The sequence below is a fragment of the Pyrgilauda ruficollis genome, unplaced genomic scaffold, assembly GCF_017590135.1.
Source record: "Pyrgilauda ruficollis isolate IOZ18807 unplaced genomic scaffold, ASM1759013v1 scaffold8, whole genome shotgun sequence".
NCBI lineage: Eukaryota > Metazoa > Chordata > Aves > Passeriformes > Passeridae > Pyrgilauda > Pyrgilauda ruficollis.
In genome coordinates, this window is record NW_024529932.1 from 5,654,284 (window position 1) to 5,680,494 (window position 26,211).

Below are 26,211 nucleotides of genomic sequence, written 5' to 3' on the forward strand. Positions count from 1 at the left end.
GCAAACTGCCAGCTCCTGGGCCTTCCAGTCTTGCAATAATGCCTAAGTTAAATTACATGTTTCTATATTTACATAAAGTCAGTATTTACACACCATTACGGGTTATTCGAGTAAATCGGTTACAGTTTATTTAGAAGGACTGCCATAAACTCATAACATTTTTCTCGAGTTTAATCCTTTCTGTAGAAAAATACAAAAAAAAATAAATTAAATAAAACATGTTAACTAGTAGTAATGATTAGCCTATGACTAAAAAAATCCAAGTCAATTTAACATTAAGACTTTAACTGCGGCCTAGTATTGCGGCCTTGACTCAGAGTCATTTTAACCTTTGCAAATAATTTCCTGGTGTATGTCAGATTTACTGAAAGAGCAGAGAGTTGCAACCTCCCTTCCTTGTGGTGGGCTTGATGCATTTACCACGGAGCAATGAGCCCTGGTCCTGCCCATGAGCGCCTTTCCTTCTCCTACGGCCTCTGCATCGCCCACACGAATGATCCGGCACCCGACCAACCCACAGCCGCCGAACCATCCCGCCCAAAGGCTGGGAGACAAACGCCTGGGCTGCAGCTGAAGGCTGTAAATTCCCAGGCAATAACAGTCCCTAGACAAATATCCTACAAATCAACTAATGTAATTTACGCCTCTTTATCATCCATGAACAATTGCAACAAAACGCCATGTTGTGTTGGAGATCACTGATATCGCCGGTTGAGACATGGCTCCTCCTACCTGCTTCAGCATGGAAAGGGAACATTTGTTCAGCACACCGAGCCAGAGGCCATTCCAGAACAGAAATAAGCTTCAAATAATATCAATCAGATGGACAAGAGTGCTGTAGAGCAAAAATTTCTTAATTACAAGTAGGCTACAACCTTTTGTATCACTCCTCCAAAGGAGTCCCTGTGTGTATGCAGACAGCCAGGGTGTCAGGACCAGCCTTGCTCCCAACATATCCAGTGGTGAAGGCTACACTCAACATAATGGCACTGGATGAAATCCTAAGGGATAAAACTACAAAATGCATTTGTCATATGGATCTTGACACATGGTTTTCATCTCTTTTTTTCCCCTTTTCTTCAGAGTATTAGGGAAAAAATGCCTCTTCCTGAGGGTTAATTTCCCAATGGTAACTGCTAATCAATGTGTTTGTGTGCTTATCTTAAAATGTTACATACCTTTAAATACTATATACTGTTTCCTCACTTAGGGTTCATGAATATTTGAACATACTTTAGGAAAAACAATAAAAATAAGTCTTATACTGTCCCCCTCATTGTCATTATTGATAGAGATTTATTAGTTTCATTTTGCAAGTTTTACTTTAGGAAGGGTGCTAATATCATGTATTATGACAGTTCACACTGAAAGCAATTTTCCATAAAAGGTATTACAATGACCCCTATGGAACTTGTATAATTTCATAGTAGATAGTCAAGTGCACAAATAAACATGTTTACAAGAGTAAGATCCTGTTAACCTGGTTCTTGCCCTCTGAAATATTTATGTGTTCTTTGTGGAATCTTAAAATTAGTATAATTGTTCTTGGTATTACTTATGTTGTTTCTGGCATTCTCTTTAGGAAAAAAAAATAGCATATTTATCATTTAGCTTTGGTATAATCTGCAATAGGTTTTAACAAGTAGAATATATTCCAACCCCTATATTTTCCACAGCTGTGAAATTTACAATGATGTAAGAAGTCACTTTATCAGAGAGGAAATATTACAGACACATAAAAAAAAGTTGAAGACCCAGTTTTCTTTTTAATCCTCTGGGGTAAGCTATGAAACAAGCAGTCAGAAGAGTGAGGACTCAGTGTCATGAGTGGTGTGCATACTTGTACAATAATACGGGCACAAAAGAGATTGTCGCCTTTAGTACATGAGGGTCACTAGAATTTATTATTATTACCTTTTTATTGTTGGCTTTTTTTTTTATCCATGCACCTTTATATTTACTTGCATGAATTTACCACAGGTTCATAGTGGCCTTTGCCATTTCAATGCTTACAGAGCCTAAAGCTTCCAAAATGCCTATCTGGCCTGTACATATTTCATTAAAAATAAACTCTATATAATAAATAAATATATAAAATAAATAAAATGTTGCCTTTGGAATTTCTATAAATAAATTTAACTTTTTATTTTTATTTTTTTTTTACTAAGAGGTCTTTGCTTTAAACTCAGTGGGGTGAGACCCAGAGAGCGATTAACTGAAAAGTCTCTTGTTTAAGTAAGACTGCACCCTCCATGCCTTTGTAAATGCAGCGTACACTTGAGCAGGCCACCAGCCAGAAATCCTGATGAATCGAAGTATGGCAGCTATGCTGATATATGACGAAGTACAACTGATCAAAAATTTAAAAGCGTGTCTATTCCCCAGCATGCATCAGGCCTTCCTCCTCCTCCTCCTCCTCACCCTCCTCCTCCCCTCGGCTCCCCTCTCTCGCGCTCTCACTCCCATTCATCCTCTCCCTTTCTCTCTCTCTCGCACTCACTCTCTCGCGCTCCCTCTCGTACTAAATCAAGCGAGTGGGCATAGGCTCTCCTCCAGGAGGACAAACCTTTAAGTGCAGAACAAAATCAGCATGTTCCATCCAAGCCTCCATCATACATTATGCATGCGACAAAGTTTGGCAACAGTGGAGCTGATGTGATGACACAGCTAATCAATAAGAACCCACCGCATGAAACCTTTATAGTGGTTACTTTTTAAGGGCTCAAGTGAAGGAATTGTCTTTGTCAACTTTGGCTTAAAATATCCTTATATAGTTCTGGTACTTTCTCAGGGTCCACTGGTCTAGGTAAAAAATGTGTAAATTTTTGATGCCGTTTAGTCCTAGTCCCTTCTCTTGGAGTCCCATCTTTATTTAACGCAACGTAGTATCGTCTTCCAGTGTCCACATGTTTATATAGATTTGATGAATATGTGTTATACCAGTTTTCTTCAAATTGCTCTCTGAATACACACTCCTGGGTTAATTTCTCCTGTGGAAAGAAAAGAAAGAGCAGTAAGGAGACAGCCACTAAAATAAGCTACTTGTTAAAAAAACACTGTTTTAATGGCTTGAAACTGGTATCAGCTCAATAAATTGCAGAATAAATTATTTCAATTCTCCCAGTTTTAGCTATGAAGATCCTGTATTGCTGGGTGTTTCAGGAGTCAGAAGGGTGGATAATCCTATGTGAAGAAAAATTACTCTCAAAGCCTCATTGCCCAAATACAGTAACAACAAAGATGAAAACAGATACTTTTTATTTCTGATAGTTCCCAAGGTCACGAGACCTTACCGGACTTCTGTAACAAATGGTTTCAATGGTGAGTGCAGGCATTCAAACAAACAGATATGAATAAAGGAAACTAGAACCTGTTTGCAGGGCTGTTATAAAATTTACAGTCTTAAAATCTCTATGTCTTTTCAACTCATGGAGAACGTGATGCATTTCATTAATTTAAAGATGTGCAATTTGCTACCCCTCATTTGATTTACTATTTGTATCATGAAGCCACAACCCAACAGGAACATGAACCCTGTGTGCTGAGATGAAGCAGGCAAGGAAAAGCCCTCCAGGTTTGCATTATCAGCGTTATCCTTGCGTCCCATCCTACTGAGGACAGGCCCACTGAGGATATCAACAGTTCATCATCAGATCCCCCTGCCACCACAGAATTCCACTCCTTCCAGTTCTGTGTGTTGCCTTCTACATCTTTAACATTGCTTAAATTTGCTTGTAAAAAAATTGCTTAATAGAGTGCTTAAAACACAGCCACCTGATAACCAGATTCATTTTAGGAAGGACTCACACAAATTACTGGGAAAAAAGGTGGTGAGCATGGGAGAACTGATGGAAAGATGGGAAAAATAAGCCTGAAAATAGTCTTTTCACCAGGCAAAAGAAAAAAAAAATAGTGATGATTCAATGTATTTTTCATAACAAGTTCTCATTTCAATCAACTACACCCGGCTTCCAGCTGAGGATCAATTTCTAATTATTACAAAGCTCCATAAAATGCATGTGTTTTACTGACATTAAATCTTAAAACAGTTCTTTTAGATTGGAGCATGGAGATGGGAAAACAGAGACCAAGGCCCAGATACAGCAAAGTATGTACAGCACCTAAGCCATAAACTTGTGCCTGCACACAACTAAGGAGCCACAGCTCAAGCACCCCTAAGAAACCACCTTCCATGACTTTACCAAGGAGCTTCCCAAGGTCTACCATCCCCAAAGCTGCAGCTTCCCCAAAGTTGCAGGTGCCTTTGGGGCCACCTCTGCTGCTTGAGACTCAGCTCACAGCCCTTTCCCAAACCAATGTGCTTCAGCCCAGGCGTTTAGCTGCTGCTTTGTGTGGCAAGCACTCTGCTCCCAAGGCAGCCCACCTGGGCTGGGGACAAGCGAGGTCCAAGGAGCCGTATACACCTTACAGAAGCCACCAGGAACTATCCCATGTGGGGGAAACAACTCCATGCAAATGGGGAAAGGAAGCCAACACCCCTCTGCACCTGTACAAAGTGGGTATTGAGCTGCAAAGACAGAGTCCTCCTCAGGCCCTCCCAAACACCTAAAGGTTTGGAATTTGGAGGGTTCTTCTAAATTAAATTTGTGGCAACCCCAGTAGGCAAGGAAGGCAGCAAGTAAGCTGCTCTTGACATCCCCTTTAATGGCTACTGGGTACCTCATTACCACTCAGGAAGCAGAAATCTCAGACAGGACCTGGTTTCACATGTTCAACACTTGAAAATTCACTATGGCAGTGACCATATCCCTTTGTGGATGTGACAGCTTTTTTTAGAGTAATTTCTGACTATGACATTTTTAGTTCAAAGTACTTCAAACAGAGCAATAGTCTACACTGCTTATAGGCAAAAGAAGCATAAATCTGTTCACATTAAACCCTTATCTGTGGGCCATACCCTGCAACCTCCTATTGATAATTGCCTCTGTGTCCTTTGCCAGCTTGAAACTGCAGCCGCATTGAGCATCACCAGACCAGCAGCAGCTGCCAGTTACACCCATTGCAGTATTCCCCTTGTACAGCCTCAGAAGTACAAACTATTATAAAAGGTAATCTGCTGCAGAGAAGATTATCCTTAAGTATAGATTTCATTAGTGTTTTATTTTGCATGAGGTTTTAAATCATCTGTGTTTGTCCTAAGGCAGATTCAGATGCTAAGGGGTATTATATACTGGACTTATATAAGTCCATGGGGAAAGAGAAACTAATTCAAATTGTTTTCCTGCTCTCAGAAGGCAATAGGATCACATGACAAGCACTGCAGAAGAACTCCCTGCTAAAAATAGCAGCATTTTAGGAAGATATTTCAGTCCTGTCGTGAATTCATTAATTATTCACTTCATCTGCATTTTTTTTTAGCATCATCATAAATTTCTATCTTTGCAAGAACTACTTCCCCGTGCCCTGAAGGAGAAATTTTAAAATAGCCTCCCTTTATCTGGCAGGTTTGATGAATCATGACAGTGCTGTGGTACACGTAACTAGCAGACCCTGAATCAGGGGGTTTGCATTGCACTGCACTCTGGATGAGTTAAATGGATTTCAAGCTCACAAATTCAATCTTCATTTTACAAGCTTGTCCTATTTTAACTTTCTATTCACTTACAATACAGCTACATCTCTTTTGTCCTTCTTCAAAATTCTCAGAAATTCATGTACAAACATGAGGCAAATACTTCAACATGAAAATGACAGAGCAATCAGGATGTGGGATCAGATAGGTAGGGACATTAACAATCACCCTTTAAAAGAAATTCAATCATTTCTTTATACAGTCAAACATTTTCCTTCTAGGAGACTTAGAAATTCTGGTTGTGGTCAGATACCATTGGAGTAAATCAGTGTTGATGGACTTTCGATGGATCAGATCCTGTAATGTGGGACACTACAATCCCATAACATCCTTCTTCCCATGCCCTGGGAGAGCCTTACAATGACGTTTCATCTAGTACCAAGAGAGACAGAAATCAACATCCACCAGAACAGTAATTTATACAGAATCACAGAATCCTTTGGGCTGCAAAGGACCTTTAAGATCCCAGAGTCCAACCATTAAACTAACCCTGGTGAGCCCACCCCTAAACGATGCACCACCACAGCCCTACATAGCATTAATACCTTATGCTCTCATTGTAAGTATGCATGTCTTTATTCCAGCCAGGACTGAGCATAACACAGGGGTGAGGCTGGTCCATGCTGCCAACACCCCCTCTTGTCTCACCATCTTAGGAAGGGAAAGTCTTGCTGAAACCCGACTCTCCCAGTATGGAAAGGATATGGCGTTTCCGGATCACATTTCTCCTTCTGGCTATGACTTTTAGAAGTCCGTCTATGCACATTTGAAGAGCAAGATTTAGCCCTACAATACAGCAATTTTTGCATACTTTTATTCCAGCAACTGACTTCTCTATCAATTTTCCAGTGCAAATATTTCCTTGCACCATGCTTAAAGTTGCTGGACATCTTTGTCGAAAGCTGACACAAATACCAAACATACCCAGCTGGAACAGCTATGGAAAGTAACCTGCATTCCTGTGAAAGGGGAGGCTGCCTGCCTTGCTCAAATCATTTAATTCAGGGCCAAATAAGGAGGTGACCTCAAAATTATATAAATCAGATGTTGCACCACATTCCACATGTTTTCTGTGAGAGCTGTTCATAGAGTATTCAACTACAAAGTGATTCATTTTCATTTTGCTACATTTCCATGCTTCACCTGTTTGGTTTTTTAACCTGTTACTTAACTCAGAATGTTCAAATAATTGAATTGTACAAAGATGCACATATCACAAAAACAAAACCCCAAGAAAGATTTAATTCAGAAAACTGCTAGTGGCTGGTCAGTGTTAGCAAGCTCAGGACCCCTTTCCCTTTCTACATTCTCCACCCCCTAACAAGAGAAGAAAATAATTATGTTATTCTATTTCCAGGCAGACTGATTAAAAGTCAGATTCTAAATTAATAAAGTGCATGGTTACAGGCATCAAAATGAAAATTCTGCAAGCTTGTTTTAAAATAGCTATCCATGTGAAGTAGTTAATTGCAAATAAGTAGAAACACATAAAACACATGTATGCTGCTCAAAGAATGGTTTCATGACTCTAAAGAATGTAAGACATTCGTGCAGCTTGGTACTTGAAAGAACAGTACAGGGTCCTGTATAAAACACATCAATACTCTTTTTCTTTCTTTCTTTCTTTCTTTCTTTCTTTCTTTCTTTTCTTTCTTTCTTTCTTTCTTATAACCCTATGGAGCTAAAACTTCAATTTATTTTGTAACCTGACAAAAGAAAGCCTCTGCAGACCATCATTCCTAAAATCACAGCAAGTGCCTTTCATGCCAAGTAAACTACTCTGTTCTATGCCATGTGTAGTTTTCCCTTTTGCAAACTGCTACACTGATTCAGTAGAGACAAGAAAACACCTAATCCAGAAGCCAAACACTATTAACAAGAAATATATCTGATGTAGACAACACTTGCTCTATACCTGCTGCTCACTAACATCTTGTTAATTCACCCTGTCTTAATAAAAGTCATGTTTATATGTATAATCTCCTGAGTAATTTCATGCAAATCCCTCATTATGGCTACATGGCATTACTAAAAACTGTATATGTAGTGAAGGGAAACAAAGAAAAGCCCTCTTCTCCTCTGAAGCAGTTTGCTTTGCTGTTCTGCCTACCAACACACACATTTTACATGCCATTGGCCCTTCCCATGCTGTAATGCAAACAGCCTCTAGAACACACTATGTTCAGCTAATAATTAACACTCATCCAGAGCTGTCATAAATAAAGGTCTAGCTTAGCATTTGCTGTGGCATTTTCTGTACTCTCATGCTAAACCTGTTAGTTTCTGGCTGGGTGAACCACCTCCAGCCACAGTGAGAAGCCAAATACCAGTGTCCAAGCAGAACCACTTCCTTTTCCAAATTAGACCACAGTGTGAGTTAAGCCCTGCACACTGTGTGTCTGACTTGGTGAGTGTCACAGAGCTTTCTCTGATGAGTTTCTCCAAGCAGCCTCTTTTCAGAATGCTTTGTTTGATAATTTGACAAAACGTGAAAAAAAAAGGGGAAAAAATAGTCTGCCAAGAGGAATAGCTGACGGTTTTTTTGTGTTTGTGTCAGTAGCTCTCCAAAAACCTTTTAGACAGACAGCAGGAAAGCCTTCAGGGCCAGAGGACAGACAGGCAGTCAGGCACCAATGCTGCCACTGATATACGTTTCATATTCCATGGCACGTTAAATAAGATGAGGGAAATCAGGCAAGGTGTCCCTGGCAAAACCACAGTTAGGCAACTGCATTCTCCCTCCCTGAGGTCACCTTGTACTCTCACAGAGTACATCCAGTATCCATCTTACTTTCTTCCCCTAAACCTCTTAGTTAATTTGTATAAAGTTTTTATTATACATCAATCCCCACTTACAAAATAATAATCAAGTGTGACTGTTTTGTGCTGCTGCCATGCAGAAGTAATGATGGTGCTTAAAGATTAGCATCTTTCATACAAAAAGCTTGTAAAGATCCCAAGACCCGGCAGAACTTGAACCCCTTGGGATCATGATTGCCAAAAGCCACAACACCTACATAGATGCAGACACTGTGATACTTCCACGCCCTGATGCAGACAACAGAAAAGCAGCACATTCTGGACAAAGTAAGCAGCCTCCAGCACCAACAGTAAAATCCCAGGACTTTGTCAGTGCAGGAGGGATTTCTGCTTCACCCCTTTGTCCCATTGCTGCTCTCCTCCCGCTCCCTTGCTCTCCACACTATCAAGAACCTTCTGGGGAGAGACCAGGCTGGCACAGAGCACTCTGCTACCCCAGGGCTGTTTACAGAGCTCTTCTGATGTGAGCTGCAGGAGGATGAGATGCCAATTAGGCCTCCATCCATTTTTGCCACTGCCAACTCCTCAGCTCTTGGTTTTACTGATATCCTCTCCTTTGAGATTTCAGGTTTGCAGCATCTGTCAAGTTTTAAGCATGCCCTCCCTGGACATGAAATCATTATGGGACGAGCAACCCCACTGTGCCTGAGGATAGGAGGCCCATCAACAGCCATGCTTCAAGTTCACAAAGGCTCAGTTTATATCTGCTCAGCCAAGCGCATGAGATGAAAACTCATTTTCACCTAAACACCCAAGATCTGCTCATGATGCTGCTGGAAGTCTTGACAAAACTCCAGGGACATATCTCAGGCTACATAAGCTGTCACAGTGTCTTTTCTCTGGAAGCTGATGAGCTTCCTTCTCCACGCCACAACAGAACAGGACCAGGACAAAGTCGACTCTTAGAAAACAAATAAACAAGCAGGTCTGTATCCCTCCCTTCCATGCCAGCAGGACCAGGCCCACACTGTCATTTACTAACAAAAATATCCTCTATTTATTTTTGATTCCTTTGGCACAATAAAGAACTGCAGTCATCAATGTTATCTAAGCATCTAATTCATAACGCTTGGCTGAACCCTTCCAAGAATCAGAAAGCAAGGTGGTATGCAATCTGATACAGGGGCCAGAGCCAATTTTTAAAGAAGATGGGAGAAGGGTTCCCGTCAGCTTAAATGGAACATGGATCAGCCTTGCAATGATAAAAAGGCAACAAATATTTTAAGACATTAAAAGAACCATTTCAAGCACGCTCAGATTTACTGAAAACTGTAACTTGACCTTCCCCAGCTCCCCACCCCACAAATTCTCTTCTATCAAAAGACAACCTGTATGTCATAGCAGGGCTGCCACCCTACAGCTACACACAGTTTTTAGCCTGAATACCTGTTAAGGTTTTACCCAGACAGAGATTTGTAAATAAAACATGCTTTCCTTAAATCCAACTAAGATGGAACAAAGTGTTTTGTCAGTATTTTTTGCCTTGTTCTGCGATTCTCTAAGCACAGAACACAGTCTTAAAGGACAGATAGACCTCATTCAGCACAAACTGCTGCTTAAGTGAGCTAAATTCACATGCTGAAAAACATTGTAAAGTGAGGGATAAAAAGTACTTAATCTGCATGATCCTCTACATTCAGTGAGTACCACACAAAATGGATTTATCCACCATTAAAGAAGCACCTCATCTCTCAGCTACCAGGTGCCATCATAAAAAGAGCAGAATGCTCAGGACCCTTCATGAAACACTTTGCCATGGGGACCAAATAATTATTATACATATGTAGTGATATAAATGTACATAATAAAAGTAATTTATGTTTTATTCTTTCAGCAAGATGATTTGGTCAAGGACTGATGAACAAAAGCCTGCCTATATTTTGCTGTTAATTTTATGCAAAGCTACTATTTTATTTACTAATTTTATGCTAGGCACTAGCTCAGAGGACAAGGACATTACTGACCATATTGTCATTCTGGACAGGGGTCACCAAATAAACACAGCATCGCATTTTGGAAAGATTCTCACTGAAATGCCACATATCCACTGGGGTCTTGAAAACCAACAAGCTTCACAGAGAAATTTTAAAAATTACATGCTTTGGTGGGCACTACAGCAAAGGATTGGCACACTGTGATCTTTACCTAGCAGGGCTCAATTGCTTATTCAGTTTAAATTGTTTAAAAATGAGGCTTTTTGATTTCCACTTTGTTTGGAAAGGAAGGAAGGCCAGCATTTCAAATAGTTGCTGCTGAAGAAAAGATGTCACACTTCCCTTTACAGACAGAAGTGCCCCCTCCCTTGGCAAACACTTCTCACAAACAGCCTCTCCAGGAGTCACTTTTTGGACACTTCCCCCATTCCATTTCCAGGGGCAATCCCACCACAAAGTCTTGGATTTAGTTACACAATTTTAGTATCTTGTTTTCTGAGTAGAATAAAGGGTATTTCCTTAATATCTCTCAGAAAATCCACACATCTTTGGTGTTGCTATGCCATGACTTATGTTGTCAGTGATATGGCTGACCAAGTCTTTGGGAAGAACTGGAGGCTCTGCTCTTCACGAGACTCCTGCTCCTCACATGCACACCAGTGGGCCTGTCTTTCAATGGGTAAAACTTCAGTCATGCAGTTAATTTCAGCTTTGATGAAAGAAGTTGTCATTCTGTCTGAAAAAACCCAAAAGATATATAGTAATAACTTCAACAGAACTAGTGACTGAAGAGCTCAAAGACCAGGTTGTTGGTCTTCCAGGTACCTGCAAACATGGATCTTCCAAAGAAATCAGGTTTTTAAAGTGAAAAAAAAAACTTGCTATTTTGTTTAAACCTTACAACATTTGTGTATTCTAAAATAAATAAAAATATTTTGCTGAAGTCTTCTCCAATAACTTTCCTGTTCTGAGTTCAGATTATACACTATATGATGTCCTAACAAAGGCATCAGCAGGACAAAATACCCCTTGTCAAGAAAAAGGAAGATTACATGTTAAAAGATTGCCTCTAGATTGCAGATTCTCATAGGCAGGAACCCTGTCTCGATTTAGGTTTTTAAAATGATGAATACAATACAGCTTTTATCTTGATTGGGATCTGCTGACACAACCATAAAACTAATTGGTGGTTTTACAGGAGCAGGTCCAATCCTGATTCCATTGAAGGCAATGGTATTTCAACCATAATAGAATCAAGTCAAAATTTCTCTTGAGTCACAATTGCCTCTATAATTGTGTTAAATTTGAAGAGAAAAGTTTAGCAGATTAAAGATGCACAACCTGGGCCAGACCTCAAAAGTATGCAGCATCCACACTAGAACACAAGTTTTATCTCAGCAGCAGACTGTGGAACACAAATATAAAATTTTATCCTCAAATCAGATATCTGCCAGTATAAAAGAAATGAAAAAGAAACAAAAGACCCTTATAGAAGGGAAAAATATGGATTTGCACTATAACAAGCTTTATTTCTTAAGCTCTTTGAATGCGACATAAATGAACCACATTAATGCACATCACCAAATCAGCCTAAGCACATTCAAACTGCAAAACAAATCTCAACCTAGTCAAAATCCCTAATGGAGTCCCCACAGGGCAGACTTTTTCTACTCTCTCTTTGAAAATGATGAATGGCAAAGTGGGAGAGAGTACCACGTTCACATAACACTGGCTCCTGAATCAGAAACAGAGCACATCGGATCTTTATCTGATGCAGTGAATAATCCCCAAGCACATCTCAGTGTTGCTGATGCTTTTAGTATGTCACTTCAACACACTATTCTCAGATCAGCCAAAGACACTGAACCTTTTCACACCCCTGTGTCATTACACAGCCAGCTGCAGAAAGGCTCAAGGCTGCAGTGACGGGGAACTATACAACTGCAAAGAAAAGAATCTGAAGATGTCCCACTCTTGCTTGCTGGGTATGGTTTGGGTTTGCAATGCAGTTATGCCACTTTAACAACTCCCTGCTGTTGAAAGCATGGTGCTCAACCCTTCAACCATCCCACACTGCACCTGATTCTCCCACTGAGCCCTAGTGCTTGCCCAAACAGGCAGCAAGCCAGTTCAGGAAGCTGAACATTTTCCTGTGGCTTTATATCCCTCAACTGATCTCCTGACAGGTCAGATGAGTGCCAGTGTTGGAGCATGGAAGAAAGCAGAAGCATGCAGCACTAGCAGGGAATCAGAACTACCCTTTCTGGTAGGGGCTTCCTGCAAGGTCACACTGGCTGCCTCCTCAAGCAGCACCTCTAGCCTTCTGTTTTCATGAGAACACAAAATTTCAGACACCTTCTGTTACGGGAAAGCAAATCATTAAACTTAGGTTTGAGTAGGATCTTACTTTACCAAAGCTTATCTTTTATATATACACACACACATATAAACATGTGTGTGTGTGCGTGTGTGTGTGTATACATATATGTGTGTATATATATATATATATGCACAAACATACACACACATAATTTATATAGAAGTTGCTCATACTTTCTTGTCCCAGGCATGTAGTGAGAATCCAAGATCAACATAGAATTGCAGACCAGGACAAGGGGATCACTGAGGGTTTTCTCCCAGAAAAAAAATTGTCTTCAGACCTAGTCAGCATTTGAAATTAAGTCCTCTGAGGAAGACCATAGACTTGACACTAGTACCCACATCTCAAAAGACCTTTTTGTTCCACAGATTCCTTCATACTTTGCTGAGCACATTGCAGTTTCTGCCTCATTCCCCATGCTGGTGCTTGTAGGGAGCACCATTTAACAGTACCCAGCTTTCAGCAAAATTGTCCATCCAAATTCTAAGATTGGTTATCTGCAAGGGTGAAGTAGATGAGGTAACTCAAGTATATGGACTTATCTCAGCTCTATACCCTCCACAAAGGAAATGTCCACAGTCACAAAGCTGTTTCCTACTGTACAGTGCAGAGAAAGCATTTATGTCTCATCTACACCTCCCTTCAAAAATCCCTCTGGACAGCTCAAAAACCAATTTGCTCACAGCCTGAATCTTCCTCATTATGCAGCCTAAGCTTTCTTGTGACCCATTCAAACAAATTCATTCTTGTACTCTATTTCAAGGACTTTTTTTCCCTCCCTAGTGTTACACCTCAAAGTACTTACAGAGAGCAAGAGCATACCCTCTCAGTTTTCATTTTGCAGGCTAAGTAAGTCAAGATCTTTAGAGTCTATCATTTGATAGTCTTTTCATCCCTCTGATCATCCCAGCATGCCCTTTCTGTACCTGTTTTGGTTTCAATTAATCTTCTTTAACATAGTGACAAATTGCATTTTGCATTTAGACTGAATCCTCCTAGCGTTGTATGGACTGGCACTGATAGAGTTCTCCTCATGTGTAAATATTTTAGGCCTCACTTCTGTGAGGTTGTCTCCTGTGCTGAAAATACTTCCCAGCTTGCAAAAAAATTCAATAACACACCACTACCTTTTTATGACAAGATGTTTAATGTTCCTAATAAAACCAGGGAATAAAATCAGTCCAGGGACCAATCCATAAAAACTCCACTAATAGCTTCACTCCAGTCTAATACCTTTCAGCACTCCCCATTGCTGCCTTCTCTTCAGAGTTTTCACCATCTATCATATAAGACTTCTAATAAAACTCATTCTACCCACTGTAACAAACACTCTCTTCTGTAGGTCATACTTAACACAGCCCTGAAGATTAGCACTATTTTCCATTTCTACAGAAAGATATTCCTACCAAAATAAAATACTATGCTTGCCTGAAACTATTTATCCTGCTTCAGTACATCATTCATGTACTTCCTCTACTCTTCCATTTAAAAGGATGTTCCTAATGTGCCAAGCGCATCCCAAGGCAGACTGACAACCCTCCAGCCAAACACAAACCACACAGCCCCAGGAACACACACACTCCAGGCTGGAAAACACCCGCATTGCCTCAAAGGGAAGAAAACACTCTCTCACTCAGGCTTGCTCCCACCTTTGTGCTGCACCTTCCAGTGACCGGGAAGGGAACCACTGTGGCTGAAGCCCTTTTGCTTGGCCAGATTTGTTTTCCAGTTTTGTGCTTCAATTCCCCAGGCAGCAAAGAAACACTTGTGCCAGCAAAAGGGAGGGGATGGATGGTTGGAGGGAAAATAGCCATTTCTTTCAGCAGTAGTGTTGGCTGGCCCTGCTCCCTTTGTTCATCCCACAACAGGGAGCTCCCCAGACGCATGCTACCACCCAAAGGACTTGATCAGAAACAGGACTAGCCCAATTTTCATCCACATTCAAACTGTATGGCATTTACATTCCAGCCTGAATACACTGTGTTGGTAAAGACTTCTGCTCCCTTTCCAGGTATATAGCTTAAAAACTTTTCACCTTATAAAAGTCTTAGTACACATTTCAGGGCCCAAATCAGCTTTATTGCATCAATTTTCATTTTATCCCCATGCTTCTACATCTCTAAGACACAATCTTTTTTTCAGCCTGCCCTACTCCCATCCTTTGCAGATTGTGCCAAATCCTCACACAGAGTTTCACCCTTCACATCCACAGGATTTCTGCATCTCTGGCAAAGTTTCAGGTTTCCTTCACATTCAGAGCCATAACCACCTTTTTGAACTGGGCCTCTTCAAAGTTTGCCCATCTAATTAACTACAGGCCTGCTTCTTGCAGTCTCCTCTTAAAGCAGATGTACCCAGGGAGACACGAGTCGCTGTCATCAGTAAAAGACACCATCAGGTTTTTGATCATGGGAGTGCCAGTTTTTCCTGAGCCAAGCTGCTCGTGCAGAAAGCCTGACCACTCCTTACAAGCCAGCTGCCATAGGAATCACCCTCTGTCTCTCCATTTATACCATTTACCAGAAGGCAGTTTAGTTTTGTAAATAATAATAATAACACAAGCAGAAGGGTGTTAAACCAGGTGCCACAGCCATTATCCCTCCTGGGATTTGACCACTCTGAGCCTAGAAGTCTCTGCCTTCACTCAAGGAAATTGCTTTTAATTCTCCTTCCAAAAATTGTGCACTGAAACTGTCCTGTTTCCAGGCTTACCTCAATTGTGGTACCTGGACACTGAGAACAGATAATCTAGATTATTATTTAAAAAAAAAAATCAATCTAAAACATATAGAATAATTTTAGATCAGAAGTATTTAAAAGGAAAGTGTGATGGCACTGGAGGGTAATTTATTTATTTATCCAGTTCTTAAATACCTGTAGCAATTATACACTTGGTCCAAATGCTGTTACCAACATGCACTTTCAACCTGCTTTTTTCTTCATGTTGTTTCCGTGCACCTTGACCGACCATTTGAAGGGCTGAACAATTCCCTTCCTTTATTTGCACAGGAACATAAAAGATATTTTTAGAATGCAGCCAAAGAAATCCTTGCCTACACCAAGCCATTTTCAGTAAACTATGACAAATTGTCCCTTTTTTGTCAGAAAAAATTCTGTTCACCAGTCTTTGTACCTTCATAGCCCTTCCAGGACTGTGGGGACCCAAACAAAAGCATAAAACACTGCAGGTGCAGCCCTGCTGGGACAATAAAGAGGTATATCGTCACCTCCCTGCACACTTACTGGGAAAACATGTTTCTTCAAGGACAGAACTCTCTCTCTCTTTCTCTCCTCCTCCTCCACCCTCTCCCCAGTGTTTTAGGAGCAAAAGGCAAGTTTAGTCTCCCAGATCAAGCTTTCAGTACACTTTTTGAAGGACAGCAATTTATGACCCTGTTAAAAGCGTTCCTGCATCTCACCTTGCAGCACTCACCCTGTAAGTCTGCAACCCAGAGGTGTGGAGCTTCCCTCCCTGGCTCCTGATCTGAGCTCTTCAGCTCTGTCCCAGCTGCTCTGTGAGTAAATGAAGCTCTGTATGCTCCCCAGAGCTCTCCTTGCAAGCACTCTTTTCCCCTTCCTCAACCACTCCTCCATCTCCACTCCTGCCTTCCTCTCCCCACCTGCACAGCTCTCCTGCTAGCTGCTCCAGATCTTGCAGCTACCAATATTCCACCTGAGCTGAATTTTGCCACCTGCCGAGGGCACAAAGAGCAGTGGAGGCACCAGCATTTCACTGGTTAAGGTTGAAAAGTACCTCTAAATCTCATTTAGTCCAACCCCCCTGCAATGCACATCTTCAACTACTTGCTCAGAGCCCAGTCCAACCTGGCTTTGAGTTTTTAGCAATGGGGCATCTACAGTGTCTCTTGGCAACCTGCACCTCACCACACACACCACCAAAAAAATTTTTCTTTATATCCAGTCTGAGGAGAGAAACGGGGCAGGCGCATGTCTGTGGGAGATCAGTGAGGTGGGCACACCAGCAGTCAGAAGCAGCACAACTCTCCACTGCAGAAAAGCCCAGGATAACCAGGGCATCTGAGGCAAGGGTGTTCCATGTCCCTGCTTGATCTGTGCTTGAGGTAGCACAGAACTCCCCCAGAGGATAGCCTGCAGTGGGAATGATGGGCACCCATGGTGTAGGGACACATCACAGCCTGCCACATGGGTGGCAGCTGCTAATATTCCCAAGGGCAGCATGACAATGGGGACAGCTTATAAAAGCATGAAGGTTGTGGGACTGATCAGAAAGACTTCCCTCCCTCCATGGCATGGCCCTGAGGAACACAGCTAAGACACATTTGCTAACATCCTTGCCAGACATGCTGGCAAAAGCTGTTTGGCACTTGGGAAGGAAAAGGTCTCCATGTCTCGTCTTAACCCCCTTTGGGTCCTATCTGTAGTTTGCATTTTTCCTCCTTTCCAGGGACAGGCACAGTAGCTGCTGTGAAACATGATGAGTCATAGCTGCAGGCTGCCAGGGAAAGGCAAGGTAAAGGGAAAGCAGGGACAGATGAGGCAGGAGGGAAAGCTGCTGTCACCAACCAGGCTCCAAGTCATTGTTAGGTAGCTACCAATGGCTTCTCTGCAGCGCCACGTGCATGTATTTTCAGCTTTCCCTGGCTAAATCCATGGCATGAGGAGGAATTTGAGAACAGCCCCGTTATGTTACACATCTGCCTGAAAGCAGCATGAGAGGCATTGTGCTGTTCTGACCAGAAATGCAGCAGGAACTGCCCCCTGTGAGAGCGGGGAGGTGGAAGAGCTTGTCAGGCAGCTAATCTATGAGGAAAGCAGAACTTTGAGAAGGTCAAGAGGAACGTGACTGGATCAAGATACGCTGAAACTGCCTTTACTGTTGTCTTCCATGAAAACTGGAAGCAATGACCCACCCTGGCTGCTCTGCTTTGCCATATGTCCCATCTCCAGTGGCACAATTATGCTGGGAAAAAAAATCTTCCTGTGTCAAATGTTTCAAATAGAAATATAGAAGGATAGAGGTCTTTTAGGTCACTGATTTGGTTCATGCCTAATGTATTTTTCATGCAGTAATTAGAATATAAATATGATAGTGTCAGACACAGGGCATGCATTCCAATAGTGCCAAGTACTGAATGCCTCACAAGCTGTGAATCTAAGCACCTACTTGGATCCCCAACACTGGTTTAGAGCAAGACCAAGTATTTCTTAGGTTGCTACTCAGTTGTGCATGGGTTTCCCATCTTAGGAAACACAGCCACAGTGTCCTTAGTGTACCTGCTCCATGACAAAGCTGATGCTGTTCACAGCCCTTAGGGAATAAACCAAGACAGAGGGATACACTTCACAGCACAGCAACACAAGGACAGCTCACTGGTGCTACAGAACAGTACAGCTGAAGAGATTGGTCTGCTTAATGCAGGTGAAAAACTGATTTAAGTTTTTCACAGTCTAACACACATCAGTCTCAAAACTAATCTCTTTTAACCTGATCTTCTACTTTGCCAGAGAGATAATTCTGTACTGGATTGTGCCTTGCTTCTGGTTCAAGCAGCAAATTCATTCCCATCAGAGAATTTCATTTTCAATTAATTGCATTTTTTGACCAAAACCAAAAGCAAAACCCTGTCACTTAAAAATGTCTAGCCAATTCTGCACAAAAATCTAAAAATCTGCTCTGAGGCCTGCTTATCTCAGTGTTTCTAAGGGGGCTGACAGTTGCTGAAATATAGGCACTAGGATTGCTAGTGTTGACAAGGCTTTAAAGCATCATCACACTGAGTAGCCATTAGAGGTTATATTTCATTGGAAGTAATGTAATTCAATTACCATCACTCTTTAGTAAGTCTCATCTCTGGAGGCTGACAATAAGCCGTATCATCCATCAGATTTTAACCTGAACTTTGCATTCTAGCCTCAGAGATTGCCAGTTCTCCATTATGAATGGCTTCATATTTTTAGTGTCATTTCTTAGGAAAAAGAGGTTATCCAATTATACTGTACATCCGTTTGCCTGCTTGTCTTTCCTTAGCTTGTCAACCAGTTTCAATTAGGAGGTAAAGGTCTTCAAGAAAATTAAGTTCCTATCAGTTTTTCACTAATCAGAGGCAGGGTAAAGAAGAGAAATTATTTGCACATCCCAGTTGGGAGTGGTGAGCTACGTAACCCCTGCAAACTGACAGTCTGGTGAGCATGGACAGCTAACACTGTCCCTTTCTCCATAAAAGAAACACAAAAGACTAGGGAATTTGTGCTACTGCAGGGACAGAATGTCAGACAGATCCATGTCTTGTACTGTGAGACACAACTCCTTAGGAAAGCAGGCTCCTTTAGAACTGCTGTTCATGGAACAACTATTTTAAAATGCAGTGAGCCTACTAATTTCTTGCGCATATTTCTTCAGCAAAGATTGTCTTGACTAATTCACTCTGACAGCCAAACATATTGCAAATACAAAACACAAATTGCACAGGAAAGTGATGTAACATTTGCTTTCCCAAGTCTATGTATTTAAGCTCTATCAATAACCACATTTCCTGTCTCAGAATATCTGAAATGCAGAGTAATTGATTCACTATGTTTATATGTTGAAACGATTACTCTTACTGATTATTATCAACATTACTGATTCATATTATTCATATGTTGTTGTTCTGCCTTTTTGCTGCCTAACTGAACCTGATGTACTTATGTACTTTGCTAGTTTTTTATCACATTCATCAGCTGCACAAGGATTATGACTTATGACAACTTGCTCCTCACAGGCAACAGGTTTACATCTGTCATTGCATCAATTACTTTTCTCACTCCCTCTCCATCCTTCCAAACTTTACCTCCTCCATATTGACATTTATGCTAAATCCCTTTTCTTTGGCCTTTCCCACTCACTGGCTCTCACCACCTCTGCATGCCCCTTCTCCCATGCCCATTCATCCTCCATCCCAGCCTTACCCCTCATTTTACCACCTCTTTTTCTGGCTCCCACACACACTGTCATTATCTGTATCTTATGGTTTCCTCACCTAGCTTGCTCTTTGTTCAGAAGATAATCCTCTTCATCACTCTCACACAAAATTTTACTAGAAAGAGATCAGTGAACCTGGACACCCTTAAGGAAACATTTCTGCTGGACTTTCCTGGTTTCATTTCCTCACACTCCTAAATGGATAATATACATAGAAGCTGGACCTCCCTCTTACCCCTTCTGTTTTCACCTGCCCACTCACAACCATCATCTCATGTTTTCTCGTACTCTCGCTGTCATCCCCACCCTTTTCCCTGTTACTGCAACTCCCCTGTGACACAGGTGTTTTCAATTACATCCAAAGTCCTCCTCTATCACTGTAACTTCTTTTTGAGTGTTTCTCTTCAACATTTACACTACTAATGGACCATTGTAACGTTCTCCTCTGCTTCTAATGAACCCCTGTGAATGCAGAGCTTCACTTCGCTTCAGATATTTGCTTTTCCCTCAGATATTCTCTTACCCTTCAATTCTGCCATCCTTTTTCTCAAATACCACTGCTTCTCTTGTCCTTGTAAGCTTTGGAGGTTGATATTTTACTACTAGAAGAGCTTGCCTTCTACCTTCTGGGGAATTATCTGCCAAATTTCAGATGAACCTGCCCACGATCTACCCAGGGTATGAAGCTGGTTGTACATCAGATGCCTCCAATAGTCCCAGGTAAGAGCCACGTCATACAGACACATGCACACACACACACACACACACTCTCTCTCTCTCTCTGCTCTGTTGGAAGGCAGCCCATGTTGCCAAGAACAGTCACCCATCAGCTGCAGGTAGGCTGGCAAACTCCCACATCTAAAATACCAAGTTTTACTCCTCCCTCACACCTGTTATTCACTCCTGCTGCCATCCCTCAGGGAGCACCAGCGAAACTTTCAGGACAAGACCACCAAGACTCTTGCCCTCATTCCTATACTTTTTATAATTTCTGTCACACTCATGTTTCTCATTCTCTCATCCACATATGCCACCCTTTGCCTCCCCCTCTACCTTATTTTGTCAATTCCTAGAAAGCTCTCTGCCTACACACAAAAGGAATCCACTTTGTCTGGATTTAGGTTTCCACTGACAGGAGACATTTACAAATCTTATAGTACATCCTTTAGTCTTCAGTGACCAGCTCTGGCCATCAGTCTCTACTGTTTGTATTTAAATTGCCATTCATGTGCATTATTACTCATTCCTGATTTTGTCACCTTTTCCCTCTCCCACATTCATTATGTCACCCACAGGGTCTTGTTTTGAATTAGATTGCAAGATACTGAGAGCAGAAAGAGTGCTCATACAGCACACACACATAGTGCAGTAGGAGCTTGTAGGAGCCAGCGTTTCCCCCACAGAATGTAAGGATCATAGCTGCCCAAGGCCAGCAGGAACTCACCGAGCCATACAGTTCTCCTTTCTCATTCATTCCAAGGTAAAGTCCACTGTCGACTCCTCGGATGCTGACCAAGCCCACTGCTATACTGATAAATTCCAGTATACCTATGAAATGAAGGAAAAAACAAACAATGTATGTATTGTTTGCATTGAAAGATTTTTTTCCCAGATATGACTTATCCCTGAGTGTCAAGAAGCTATTTTCAAGGCTTTTTTCCCATTTTCTGAGTTGTTTGGAAGAAGATGAGGACAAAATTAATATACAATACTTCAAGTACATTGGGCCTTTGTCAGAATGATGCATTGCAGACAGCATTAATGTGTCAATTTAAAAGATTGCTCTCAATCTTTCTCAGCATTCCTAAACATGTATCTTAAGCTCAGATATTCTGATTTGCACAGCAGATAATAAATTCAGAGAAAAAAAAAAAAGTGTTTAGATTGCCAAAATTAGCATGAATGAGGAACCTATGAAACTTGTCTTGCAAAATAAATTGAAAAAATACATTTTAATCAGAATTGTGAAATAAAGCAATGTTACACATGGAACCAAAAGATGTCCTTTCAGACATCAATGAATCAGAAATACAGGGAAAGATTTACTCACAGTATGATCTTCCAGAGGCGTGAGAAATGAAAATCCTTAGTATAGTCCAGTGTCATGCATTTCTGTTTAGATAGTAACCATTCTCTCTGGTGTGTTATTATTTACTCATCTAAAATTCAGGTATGAAAACATCCTACACCTAAGTGTAATAGCGTGTACACGATTAAGTTTTCCCATGCAAATAACAGCAACCTTACACCGACATTTGTTCACTTAGAAATAAGAATACTTTGCAGAGAAGCACGGCTTTTGCAAAACTCCAAGGTTCAACATCCATGTGGCACAGTACAAGTATCTGTATCAAGTATTGGCTCATCTTGTTCTGAGGGTTTGGGGATTTTCTGGCAGCCTTCCCTGCAAATTGCTTATCTCTTCAATGAGGATGCTACTGGTGAAATCTGGCCTAAGCCTAGGAATCTTGTGTTAAAAAATGGAAATTTCTATCTATTTGGGAGTGCTTATCTAAGACTGTAATGATCTCACAGGAAGTTATCCAGCAACATTCAGAAGCATGCTGCTGTGTTACGCTACTTTCTGAGTCACAAAATAAGGTGTGTCCTGCACAGAGTAGCTTTTTCAATATATTATGTGAATTTTCATGTCTAAGCACACTGTATAACTATTTTTTAAAGCTCATTGGAAATTATATGTACATGAAATAATGAAATAACAGTATAGTGTGTGCTGAGCCTCACGTGGCCAATAAAAAAGCACTTTCGTGGCTTTTTCTAACAATTAATTTGACATCTCCCACAAAATAGTTTTGCACTAATCAATAGCAGGCATGAATTGCAGAGATCTAACTTAGCACAAGTTGAAGCCAATAGGGAAAATTTATAGCCAAGCTAATGTAAAGATGAAAAGTATTCCCTGTAAGGGATTATTGATCATTACCTTATATATTATTCAGCACTACAAACACCACAGTATTATTGTTTTGATAACCCTTTTTTAAGGGCTGGGCATTTTATATTATTCTCTACCTTTGCACAAATTAAAAATACTGGGAGGAAATATTTTGCAACTATGTAATTATTTAAGTAATATAAAGTGGCAGCACACTGTTGTATGTAGTATCTCAGATACAATTGATCCATTGAAACAATTTTAAAATTCCCATTATATCTGGACATGCAATACTTTCAGGTTTCTTAGTAAGGCTTTTTCTCTAAAGCTTTTACCAAAATATCATATTACTTGATACATGTTACCAAGCAATTTTAACTGAGTTTAAATCTTACATTAAGTGTGTATTAAACACTACTATAGCTAAGTTAGTGAGTCTGGCATTTTTCATATCAGTCCAAATGTAGTCTTTAATTGCTGTCATCATTTCAAATATTTGGATGCATGCTGCTTAGTGCATCAAAAGAACAAAAAAGGCACTGTCATGTCCTATCGCAAGTGCAGAAAATTAATTTAAGGTACTTGGCAAAGAGCATGCACATATTTGAGATCAGAATAGAAACTTCTTCATTTGAAATACTCAAAAGCCTACTCACAGCAAGTTTTTATGTGCCATATTAAGTCCTTCATGAGATTATCTGGGGCCAAGCATCCAGTCTTACAGAAGCCTTGTCAGTTTAAGGATTGCATTTGTCCCACAGTTCTGTGCATATTTTCACTGTATAGTGTCTATAATACACAGATAGGACCTGAACTAGATATTAAAATAGACAATCCTCTTCAAAATGAGGCTGTATCAAATGGAAATCAGGACAACTCCAAACTTTGAAAGCTAGGGCCCTATTTATAGCTAAAAATGTGGAAGGGAAGAGAAGTAGAGAGGAAATAACTCAGTACATGGGGTGCTGAATTTCTTCTCACTGCATTGAACTGGTTTTATTAAGGAAAATGCTCAAAGGCTTCCTTCACAAGGATAGGAAGAAAGTTTCAGGGAAGCTATTTATTTCCTACATACCCACATGAGCCCTTCACACACCTTCTTCTACATGATCCAATTCAGACCATGCTGAATGGCGCAGGACACCAGCCTGACATAAATGCTGCTGTCCTGCTCTCCTGACACGCTCACAGGTGAGAGGAGGTGTGTTGTTGACTAAAGTGAAATTTTAATTTTTATCTGTCTTAGCTCTGGTGAAGAGCAGGCCTACAGAAGCAATTTCCTTAACTTTTAGGCAATGAACACCTCTGTAACTGCACAGTTTAATGTTGTTGCTGGTTTGCCCTTTTCCCATTTTTGTCTCTGGCTATACATATGTTGGCTTTCTTTGTATCAATGGAATGGAGCAGTTTAGCTTTCCCTTAGCACCGCAACTGACCATCTATGACAACCAAGACGGTGAGCAAGCATCTCTGCCGGCCACCTCTTTGTAGGGCTTCCAGGGGAAGGGGAGCGCAGGGGGAGCGGTGGGGAACCCTCTGGACTGTCCTCTCCCCGGGCTGCCGAGGAGAGCAGCGGGGCGAGGGAAGCGGAGCCCTTCGTGTCTCAGAAGCCGCCGGGAGGTCAGCCCAGTGATGGGGAGGGGGAAGGAGCTTTCCCTGCGCCCCCCTCTCGTCCTGCCGGCCGAGGCTGCGGTGCGGGGCTGCGCGGAGACACGCGGGGCTGAGCGCTCCGCCGGGATGCATCCCGCCTGTCGCAGCTGTCACCACCCCGCCCGCTCCCCCACATGATGCCAATTAAAAGACGGGAGCGCAGACAGACACAGCACCCCCAGGCAGCAGGGCCCTGCTTCAGTTTCAGGCTCTCACTGCGCCCTTGCCCGCCCCCCCCCCCATCCCCTCCCCTCTGCAACGCTCAATAGCGGAGGAGTCTGTCGGGCCTGCTCGGCGCCTTTCCCTCCGCCTAAAACCTGGCCCGCGATTCCCAGTCCCGGGGGCCAGAGCCTTCCCCGCATGCATCACCTTCCCCCCGCCCCGCCCCGGCCTGCTGGCTCTCCCCAGAGACAGCGCGGGGCGGGGGGCAGGCCCGCCCACCCGCATCCAGCAGCGGAGGGGCGGGCAGCCGCAGGGACCCCCGTCCGGAGCCGCCCCCGCGCCCTCCCGGCGCTGAGCCCGCCCCGCCAGCCCAGCGCCCGAGCGGGCAGGGCGGGCCGGGAGGCGGGAGGGCTGGCGGCTGCGCGGCTCCCGCAGATGATGAACGCAGCGGTTCCTTGTAGCAGCAGGTCCCGGGGAGCGGAGGTCACCTGCTGACAAGCTTTTTTTTTTTTTTCCTTTTCCTGCATGCTCCTATTTTTTTAATGCTGTGCATGCAGTACTTCTGCTGACGCACAGAGACACGCCTCTCCGCTGTTAAAGAGTTCCTGAATTTACAATGACTCTACTGTCTAGCCAATGCCCTACACTAAAGGAGACTGCATCAAAAAAATTTCTTTTGTGACCCCGGAGAGATAAGGCTTTGATCACCTGAGATCACATTACGGGGGGGACCCAGCCGGGTTCTCCCGGGGAGCTTTTCTTTTAGAGATGGACATCTTGCTGCAGGAATTGCGAAATGCCAGGGCTCCCAGAACCGGGCGAGTATAGACACACAATATGGCTCGGTTCATTGTACGCAATAGGCACACATCCAACATAGCATCACAAAAGAATTACTCTTATCTGATGTCTCTCCAGAGGTGTGTGCGGGGAGGGGGATTCCCACGGGGCAGAGCCCAGAGAGGAGTTCACGCGCAGCCCCCGGGGTTTTCTCTTTGTCCTCCTTATTCCTGGAGAAAAACTTCCTCCTGACGCGTACCCCCGCATCCACACACGCGCACGCAGGTTTCCCGCACACGCTCGCATGAGACCATGTGAGCCCGCTCTCCCCAGGGCAGCTCCCGATTTGGGATGCAAACCTCCCCAGGATCATCCGAAGACTTCAAAAATCACCAAAACTCAAATAGCACCAGCTATTCTGTGACCTTCCGGCAAACACAACAGCAATGTCACGGCACCGATACAAAAGTACCGAGATCCCCTTCCCTCCCGCAGAGAAACCGGGAGCCCCTAGGCATCCCACGGGTTTGCCGTGCCCGGTCTTCCCAACCCCGGAGCGAGCAGGGACAACACCGACGCGCTGCATGGGGAGTTATCACCGAGGCGCGTCCCGGTGGGGGGAAGAGGGATATCAAACCGACAAGGACAAAAAAAAAAAAAAAAAAAAAAAAAAATCTATTTAAAGCTAAGGCGCTGCAAGGGGTGGAAGAACTGCCCCTCGGAATTGTCAGCTTCCTACAACTGCGCGGCTGGAAAGCCATTTTTAAAAATAGACGCCGCGAATAATGTGGTCACCGCCGCCTCGCGAAGGGAACAGCTGGCGGCCCTCCTCCGGGGGCGGCGGAGCCCCGCGGGCGGCCGGCCCCCCGCCGCCCCGGCTGCCGGTGCGCGCAGCGCCCTACACCTGCTGCGGCCCCGCTCCGCGCCTCCCCCGCCGGCCCCGCGCCCGCAGCGCAGCGGGCAGGGGGAACCTGCGGCGGTGGCTCAGCAGCTACGCGCGGCGCCTGCCCGTGCCAAGGAAAACGCCTAGCTGCAACACACCCCCACCCACCC

The 26,211-nt window shown here is 42.8% G+C and overlaps 1 protein-coding gene across 1 annotated transcript in view; it reads right to left on the reverse strand.

Annotated features, from left to right (window-relative positions):
* Nucleotides 1-2,508: 2,508 nt before the first annotated feature.
* The window catches only part of FGF9 (fibroblast growth factor 9), a 25,482-nt gene continuing 1,779 nt past the window's right edge, over nt 2,509-26,211 (reverse strand). The window contains exons 2-3 of the mRNA XM_041487355.1: nt 21,115-21,218; nt 2,509-2,990 (exon numbers count right to left, since the gene is read on the reverse strand). Of these exons, the coding sequence (XP_041343289.1) occupies nt 2,745-2,990; nt 21,115-21,218 (350 nt within the window). The 3' untranslated portion in view covers nt 2,509-2,744. The remainder of the gene's footprint in view (nt 2,991-21,114; nt 21,219-26,211) is intronic.